Source organism: Pecten maximus, chromosome 9 (genome assembly GCF_902652985.1).
Source record: "Pecten maximus chromosome 9, xPecMax1.1, whole genome shotgun sequence".
NCBI lineage: Eukaryota > Metazoa > Mollusca > Bivalvia > Pectinida > Pectinidae > Pecten > Pecten maximus.
In genome coordinates, this window is record NC_047023.1 from 9,477,085 (window position 1) to 9,486,208 (window position 9,124).

General features: G+C 34.1%; 1 protein-coding gene across 1 annotated transcript; it reads right to left on the minus strand.

Moving 5' to 3' along the window:
• Positions 1-1,962: 1,962 nt before the first annotated feature.
• On the minus strand, positions 1,963-8,175 carry LOC117334454 (armadillo repeat-containing protein 6-like). Its single transcript, XM_033894087.1, has 6 exons — positions 8,030-8,175; positions 6,178-6,294; positions 5,194-5,851; positions 4,557-4,702; positions 3,328-3,597; positions 1,963-2,478 (listed from the first exon to the last, which is right to left on the minus strand). Exons 2-6 carry the CDS (start codon positions 6,292-6,294, stop codon positions 2,263-2,265), a joined length of 1,407 nt encoding a protein of 468 aa, XP_033749978.1. The 5' UTR covers positions 8,030-8,175; the 3' UTR covers positions 1,963-2,262.
• Between the last annotated feature and the right edge of the window lie 949 nt (positions 8,176-9,124).

Genomic DNA, 9,124 nt, shown 5'->3' on the forward strand with positions numbered 1-9,124 from the left:
GACTAGTAGCGGTTTAAAGGAATTGCCCCAATTTCCCCTATTGGGCCCCGCCCCTCAGGCCCCTTGGGGGTCAGAGTCACCATTTATGGGAAATCTGATCCCCTTCCGCCAAGGTTGTTTCTGATGAAATTTGGTCAAAATGCAATAAGAACTTTTTGGCTAGTAGCTATTTGAAGCAAATGTTGACGGACGACGGACGGACGGACAACCTGATTCCAGTATACCCCCCTAACTTCGTTGCGGGGGTATAATTAGTCTTAAAACAGCATCATCCTGTCGAGGAAGCGAGGTGTTGCTAACTCGAATGGAAATTGAAATCATCACGCCGATATAGAACCTTATGATACGTATATCTCACAAACCCGGGGAATAAATCATGTTGTTTAAAGATTTCCCTTGGTCACTATGGCAAGTCATTTTAATATCCAATTAAGCTTAAATTAAATACTTTTTTACTTTAGGTAAAACGAAAATAAAAAAACATTTATTTTACTAAAGATGACATCATTTTAGCTTCAGCTAAATAAACACATGATGCAAAAAAATAGTTTGTCAAAATCTGGTTAGGTTTTAGTTTTAACTAGTTTAACTAGCTGATAAAAACAAAACGGCTTGTCATAGGTTACCTTATCATTATTATCCTGATGACTTCATGCTGGTATTAAAATGTATTTGACCGATAATAACTAATGGCCAAAGTATTGCTCAGCCTGCCAACATTAACTAAACTTGGTACAGTATATAGTTAGATCCGATAGTGGACATCTCAACCCACTCTTCATCTAACGAGTATCATCCAAAACTTATGATCCAGTGACTCTGGAATTACGAATACTGAGAGGTTTTGTGTTTAGCTCATCAGTTTTCAAGCAGTATCTGCAACCAAACCTTTAATATAGTCGTACTGTAGTAGGAGCATCTTAACACATCCTATAGATTGTGGGAAGTTTTATTTTTCAGGTATATTTTGGGTTAAAAACCTTTTTTGACAAATCGATGATTGCTTGCAAATGAGTTTATTGTGAAATACCAATACATTTTTTAATATACCAGATTATTTTACTTTCACTTTTTTCAGGAAATCTCATTTTGGGAGTGAAAATGTTATATTAGGTATGTGAATTGGTATTTTTGGCAATTTTCCGTTTCTTGACAGTATGCTGTTTGTTGGAAATGGACGATATTTTGAGCAGTGAATATTCAAAATCGTATCATTTTAACAAAAATAATCGAATTCTTAAAATAATTGGAATTTATTTACTAATGACATAACTTAGTAAGCACGACAAACAATCAATAACATTATAAAAACGTACAATAGAAAATAACTTAAGACAATGCTCCATGTAACAGTGTTTATAAATCATAAACAATACAAAGAACACTTATGTTATAAAGCAATATTTCACCTAGACTCAAGATCTTGGTGAACATTTGATTCTGAAAGATGCCGACAGTAAAAATTAAATAATTCATACATGTACACTGCAAGGTGTAAGGTACTCTTTAAAACCCCATTTTAATATTCAGTTTATTATTGAAACAAAATATACTTTTAACATTTAAAATCCCTGCAAAATTTCTAAAACACACAATTTTGTACATTATCAATGAGTTTCTTACATTTCATGTACTTTCAATATTCAAGAGTTATTCCAGATGTTGTAAATTTAAAGTAAATTTGGTATTTGAGTATATGCTTGATGACAAATATTTATGTAGACAATACATATCCTTTCTGAATGAGCAACTTCTGTGGTAGAAGCAGTGATAAGATGCATCCAAATGGATTATTTGGAAAAAACTGGGGTGTTGTTTCTGTCCTTTTTATTTTTTGTTACATGCATGTTCTGTTGCACAGTACAATGGCAGGGATGTGACAGGAGATTCAGGAGAAAACTCTAAATAAAAGGAGAGGAGAGAGGTAAAAAAAAGAAACATTTAAAATCATATATATAAAAAAAAAGAGTGAAAATATAGGAATTCCAATGAAAATAGTAAGAATCACATCCCTGAACAGTCTTGTGAGTTTTATAAACTCCTGTCTAATTCAACATGCCGTTCTCAAAATGGAAATAAACTATGACATTGATTGAATATTGCGACTAGATGTCTCTTTCGTAGCAATAGAGGAAGTTCTGAACATGAAAAGCCCAACCATTGGTACTATGATGCTAAATATAGCCAAGTTTAACATTCCCAGGTTTTATTTCAGCATAGTTCATGATTAAAATTAGAGGCACTTCTAACTATGAACTACTCCTAATCGTGCACTAAGGATCCATTTTCTCCCTTCCAGCGTATCTTCAGTTCCACATTGCAGCCTAGATCCCTAAGGGCAGCCTTGGCATCATCCTCACACGATGTATGGTTTTTGAGGGCTTCGTTGATTAAGGCTTCGGCGCCTAACTCCAGTATAGGTTCACAGTATTCTCTTGTTCTGGCTACCAGATTTCGTAGAGCATTACACGCTTGTTTCTGAAACATTTATAACATAACAAATAAGTCTGCATCAAATACTGCATCATACTCTCGCTTTATTTCCTTTGAACAATTTCAAAATTATTTTCAATTTAGTACTTGTTTTGTCTCTCAGCATGCAACACTTATGGTTTAGTTTGGTTTATTTTGTTTAACGTCCTAGCTCAGGGTCATTTAAGGATGTGCCAGGTTTTGGAGGTGGAGGAAAGCCGGAGTACCCGGATAAAAACCACCGGCCTACGGTCAGTACCTGGCAACTGCCCCACAGGTTTCGAACTCGCAACCCAGAGGTGGAGGGCTAGTGATAAAGTGTTGGTACACCTTAACCACTTGGCCACCGTGGCCTCATACGAATACAACACTTATAGCAATTTGATATGAGGGGATAGAGACATAACGTCCCAGAAGGTAGTCAATCATAGAAATCTATATTAATCTGTCATGAATACAGGCGTATACAAGATATCTCGCTGGAAATCCAGGTAATGTGCATAAAAACAACAAACCTAACCAATGAGGTTCTTTTGATGGTCCAATTTTTTAATAGGGAGTGTTGCTTACATGTTTCAGCCATGTAAACAATGCTCTCAATTAAAAATTGAATTATCGAAAGAACCTCAATGGCTGGGCTTACTGTTACACACACTTATATAATATTGTATGATTCTACAATACTACACAGAATGTTTCTCTTGTGGCACATGTTTAGCGTGCATACTGCCATATTAATTCAGTATAAATTTGACATTTATCCAACTTTTTAACAAATGTGTTAGTATTGCTTAACTGATAACTGTTGTCTATGGGTCATTTCTGTTGTCTGTTGATAATTATGAAAAGCAATACCTGTACGCCTCCCTCCTTGGGGTGTATTTTCATAGCCTGGATGATGGACTGGTGGCCAGCTAGATTGATGACGGTAATACAATGAGCGGGATTACGAAGAACCAGGGTTGCTATGGTAGCACAACTCAATTCTGCCACTCCTGAGTTGGCCTGATGTTTAATCATGGCCACCAGGATAATTTCAAATGCACTGATCTTCACAGCCTCGATCTTAACCTCATCATTCCCTGCCAAAGCTTTGATGAGACCAAGAGCTTGCCTCACAACTCCCTGGAAACAAAAACAAACAGAAGTAGGAAAAATAAACCTGTATTTCTGGTATGAAGAAAATAAAATTTATGTTACTTAAGCATTGATGTAATTTTTTTTTAGTTTCATCGGGGTATGAAACAAATTTTGTTTGCAAACTGTATGAATCCGCGTAGCGAAGCAGATTCATACAGTTTGCAAACAAAATTTGTTTCATACCCCGATGAAACTAAAAAATAAATGACATCAACGCTTATAATTAATTTTTGAAAATGATTTTCTAATTTAAAACATGTTTTATGTACAATTTTACTGGTTTTAAATGGGATTCTTTTTCTCAAATCAATACGCAACGTCAATTGTCGTATTGTGACGTCACATTTTTCGCGCCATTCTCGAAATTTCTTTCATAGAAGAATGAAAAGAATTTTTCGACAAATCACATTTGAGTATTTACCATGAAAACAAAGAAAAATTAATTACAATATGCTGAATAAGTGCTTTTTAATTTTTAAGAAAATAGTATGTTTGCTATTTGCCAAAACAGCTTATTTACAAATTGATCAAGGTAATATAAAAAGTAAACTATATTATTCAATCAGCACACAATGAAATGTATATCATATACAAGGTCATTTTTTGCATAACGTTGGTTCCTCCAGATTCTTCTCTAGTTACAGAAACAAGTTAAATAACTCTTACTAACTTTTTTTTCTAATAGCCTGGAAGGAAATTCATAAGAGGCCATAATATATGGTGAAAGTGTAGGACCTCAAAAAACATATTTCATTCTTTACAAGGAATCAATAATTCTATCAGGTACACTAAGTCTTGTGTAAAAGCAATCACTCTCATGATAAAAAAATGCTTGACAGCTTCAATCACTATTTTTGTATGTAATTTTCAGACTTTTGCAACATTCAAGTCAATGTACCTTAATATAACATAAAGATGATACCGCAAAAGTTATCAAACCTCACCTTGTCTTTAACACAGCTCTGTAACGCTCTCAGGATAAAGTCAAGTCCTCCCATATCCATCACCGCCTTACAGAACTCGGACCTCACCACCAACTTGGCCAGTGTGGAGAACAGCTCCTTCAGAACACCAGGGTTGTCAGAGTAATCTGAAAAGTACAGATATATATATATATATATACATAGACATTCACCAGCTATCTATTATGTTTTCCAATATCAAAATTTTTTTTTTTTTTAAATGGTAAAATATGATAGTTGTTAAACTCAATATATAACACAGCTACATTTTGTTTTAGCAAAGGTAACTATGCTAGAAAATACCTGGTTACCTTATAATGTTTGGAATTGTATTTAAAATCAAAGTCAATTTACAAAATCTTAAAACATATCTCTGAAAAGTTAAATTGCTCTATTGAATATAGTTTTGCAAGCATGTACAAAACAGGTATCATTTAATACTTCTGTCACTTTTTGAGGATTTTTTTGTCCAGGAATTTTTTTTATCAAAACATAAAAAAAATAATAATAAATAAATAGATTTAATGAATAAATATGTTAATAGATTAAATGAAGAAATACATAAATGTATTTATTCATTTAATCTATTTTTTTTTATGTTTTGCAATTAATGATTTACCTTTACACAAATTCAGAATTGTTTCTAAAGCATTTCCTTCTGTCACAATGGATTTTGCATTTTCATGCGCCTGGCCAAACGGCACTCTAATATCATCATCTAAGGTGAGCACTCGAAGTGCTCCACATGTCTCTATCACCACTTTTTCACTCCCTTTATGCCTGTTCAACACATCAGATAATTTTGAAATAAGTTTTTTCTTTACAAACATCTGTCTGTTTTCCTCATGCTTTGTACATGTATTCCTTATAAGACCAACTGTCAGATACAAAATATCCTCATTGTCCTTAAAACTGTCCAGCATTTCCATTAATAAAGAACAGCCATGATCATCCAACAAATCTGGCTGACCATTCGTAAGAGACAACAGGGTCAGTAAAGCCTTTTGGAGCATTTTGTCATCTGTAAGAAACTTTTCTAATGCCTGTATCAATGCTGGGTAAGCTTGGTTGTTCCCAGCTAGACATCGCCTCGACAGATCAACATCGCATTCGGCTCGGATCATTACTATACAGTCTGTGATTTCTGCCGTTGTAGATTCTTCGCTGTCAAGAGAGATCTTCAAGTTTTTGATGGCAGATACAACTGGGTGTTCAGCAGCATCTCCTTGTCCAGAAAACAGTCTTGAATCTTGTACAATATTACTGAGGTTGACACCCTGTTGAATGAAAACCATAATATTGACCTAATGATGACAGTTTTATATAATAAGCCAGGCAGTATAAACTATTAATATAATTCTATAATTCAACATTTTCAAAAGGGAAATAAGTATGGGTATATATGAATTCCAGAAGAACAAGAATAAGATGCATTATCTAATTAGAAAACCACTACCCCGTATTAGATATATGCCAAATAATGAATATAGTTCTAAATATATTATATAGCTATTTAATCCTTCTAGAACTAGTTAGTGAAGCTAGGAGCCAAATGACATTTATAAATCTATATTCAAATGAACAATTTAATAGATATTTTTACCTGTGACTCAAATTGTTGAACAGCATCATCTATTGCTTCGTCAGCATCCATTCCAAATTCCTCCATATTCTCTCTCACCACATCATCAAAAGTCTGCTGTGCGATTACCTTAGCCATCTGTGAAAAGTATTATACCATGTCGTTAGGTTTTAGTCTTCTGACACAAAATAGTTATGTTATTCAATGCAAATTAAAACATACACATTTATATAAAATTCCTTCAAAGTTTTATTAAAATATTAAGTTTATTCAAAGTACTTGTCAATCAAGACATATTAAATCCAATCCATTATATTCTCCAGGGGTAGCAGGTATAAATTCAAAAATAGTTTCAAAATAAACAAGAAACAACTTAAATCAAATAATTTCCAGTAGAAGTAAATAGAATGCACTCCAATTCCTTCTTTAGAAGTAATTCCTAAACGAATCACTACACTCCAGAGTTTTCTATAGACTGCACCACAAATGGTTACTACCAGGTAACCAAGCTATGAAACAAAACTAAGCTATAATTACACACATTTTTTCCAAACTCTCTATAGAGAGCATGACTCATAAAACCTTCTAGTCTCCTTATAGATAAGACCTACCTTTAGACTATCAACACCTTCTCAAAGTCTCTAATATAACCATCTTTAAACTCTATTCTCAACTCCCTCTAAAAACTATCTCCTTACTCTAAAAAAAAAATATTCAGCTTTTTACAAAGAGCTCAAAGTGGACATTTTTACCAGGTGGCCTATTTGGCTACCAAGTCATAAAATCTGGGCGTCAATTGGAAAAGTTAGTCACCTGGCCTGCATGTAGTTGTCTTAGATAAAAAAAAAAATCTTAATTCTTTTGATCAGTATAACATCTGTCTGTAATTTTTTCATTGTGAATGTCATTTTAGTATTGACTGCAACCTTTGAAAGATTAACCAAATCACAAATTTACACATTTTTTTAGTGGCCATGCATGCACACAGGTGCCTTATAGGTCAATAACTGGCCACGCTGAATTTAAGGTGCCATGGCCACTAAAATGGGCACCACTTTGAGCCCTCTAGCAGATTCAAAAATTGAAACAATTGGACGAGACTTTTTTGATAAAAGTGGGACAATAAGGTTGTGTAAACTCCATGTTATCTCGCACGCTACGTCCTTACAAACACATACTTGACATAGAGACACTTTCCAATCTTGTATGTACGACCCTGGATAGACAAGGAATTATGTCATAAGTACTAGCTAGTGCCGATATAATAATTTATACCACACGTGTTGAACGTTCTAACAATAAGTATAACAATCTATGTAATGTGACCCTGTACTGTGAGTGGGCCAGTGTAGCTTGTACATAGAGTTAAATACAGTCTCTGTGACTCAGCTGACAGAGCATGCTGCGTACGCGTTGGCTCATGAGCTAGTGTCACCTTTATCACGCATGAGACCCAGGTTCGATTCCTGTCGGGGCACTCGACATGAGTATGTTTCCCCTGCTCTTTCTGACAGGGTATTTCATAAGATGACGAATGAATCTTTTATGTACACGGTTACGGGTAGTAAATATAACCACAGGGACAAGTCTTGTCTTATATGATAAATTAGTCGTGATCAGAAATTTAAATTCCTACTTGTAAGACTAGGCTATGATAATGCACTAACCACAGGCACTTGTATCTGGTTATTAACAGTCCGAAGTTAAGATTATCCTCGATATGTACTATATACAGATAATTTTAACTCTTATGTTAGAGTATCTAATTACCAGATACAAATGTCATTCTAACTCGCTGAAAATAATATAACCATCAGAATTGAATATACCTGGTAAATAGAAATGTTCAGGAACAAAAATCACGCATAAATACCTTTCTGTCAAAATGTCCGTCTACTCAATAGTTGTTTACAGTTGATATGAACAAAAATGATATAGGCCTCCTAGATTATTCTGGAAACTGACTCATGCTTCTGATCTTGGTTCAAACACGTTTCTTCTGTCTGTGAGTAACCAAACAACACCTTACTGGAAGTTTATACGACAAAATAAAGTTCAATATTCAAAGCCATACAATCATAGCTGTTCAAGAACTAAAACAACTGCAAGATTACGGCATTATTGCAATCTAAACATCTATTTTTCTCACTTCTGCTTTAAATTTGTAGGAATCTATATAAGATAACAACAATAATCGCGGAGGAATTTATTTGTTTAGAAAAAGTCAAGGAGATTGTAAATAAAGAACAAATAAAAAACACCGTAACTCTTTATCCGGAATTCAAGTAAATGTACATCGCACCACAGGTACTTGTGGACATGCATATATGATGTTTTTAATTTAAATGTTTATTATAGACGAGTAAATTATTGTATTACAATCGCATGCTTAATTTGTAAAAAATAAATATGTATCGTACCTCGGCCTTATAAATACTAAATTAGTATTAATAAGACCGAGGTACGATATATATTTTTTTTACAAATTACGAACATATTTATTCATGTATGGTGGCTGGAAACGGACATGAAAATATTGTGATCAAACAAAATTATAATTAATTGCATGCAAATAAAATACCATTGCGTGATATAACCATAATATTCAGCTTGATTATCCAAATTATTGTAGGACAACTTTTGAAAGAGTTATTGCCCTTTATTTTTATTTCAGATTTGTAACTGGCAATCGATAAAAAACGAAGCCCTGAATGATATGTAACTACGTTATATTTACATAAAGGCCCTTGATTGAGCAACTGCCTCGCATGGGTTTCGAACTACCAACCCCACCTCTTGGTTGCGAGTTCAAAACCCACGTGGGGCAGTTGCCTGATACTGACCGTAGGCAGGTGATTTTTCTCCGGGTACTGTCCGGTTTTCATCCACCTCCAAAACCTGACACGTCCTTAAATGACCATGGCTGTTGATATTAATAGGACGTTAAACAAAATGAATCAAACCAAAC

What these genes read in the sequence shown, in the direction of transcription:
- LOC117334454 (XM_033894087.1), bottom strand. Translation starts at nt 6,294, where the DNA reads ATGGCTAAGGTAATCGCACAGCAGACTTTTGATGATGTGGTGAGAGAG. An exon ending in TTCAACAATTTGAGTCACAG is followed by an intron (nt 5,852 to 6,177) that starts GTAAAAATATCT and finishes TTCATTCAACAG; the next exon opens with GGTGTCAACCTCAGTAATAT. An exon ending in AATTCTGAATTTGTGTAAAG is followed by an intron (nt 4,703 to 5,193) that starts GTAAATCATTAA and finishes TGTACTTTTCAG; the next exon opens with ATTACTCTGACAACCCTGGT.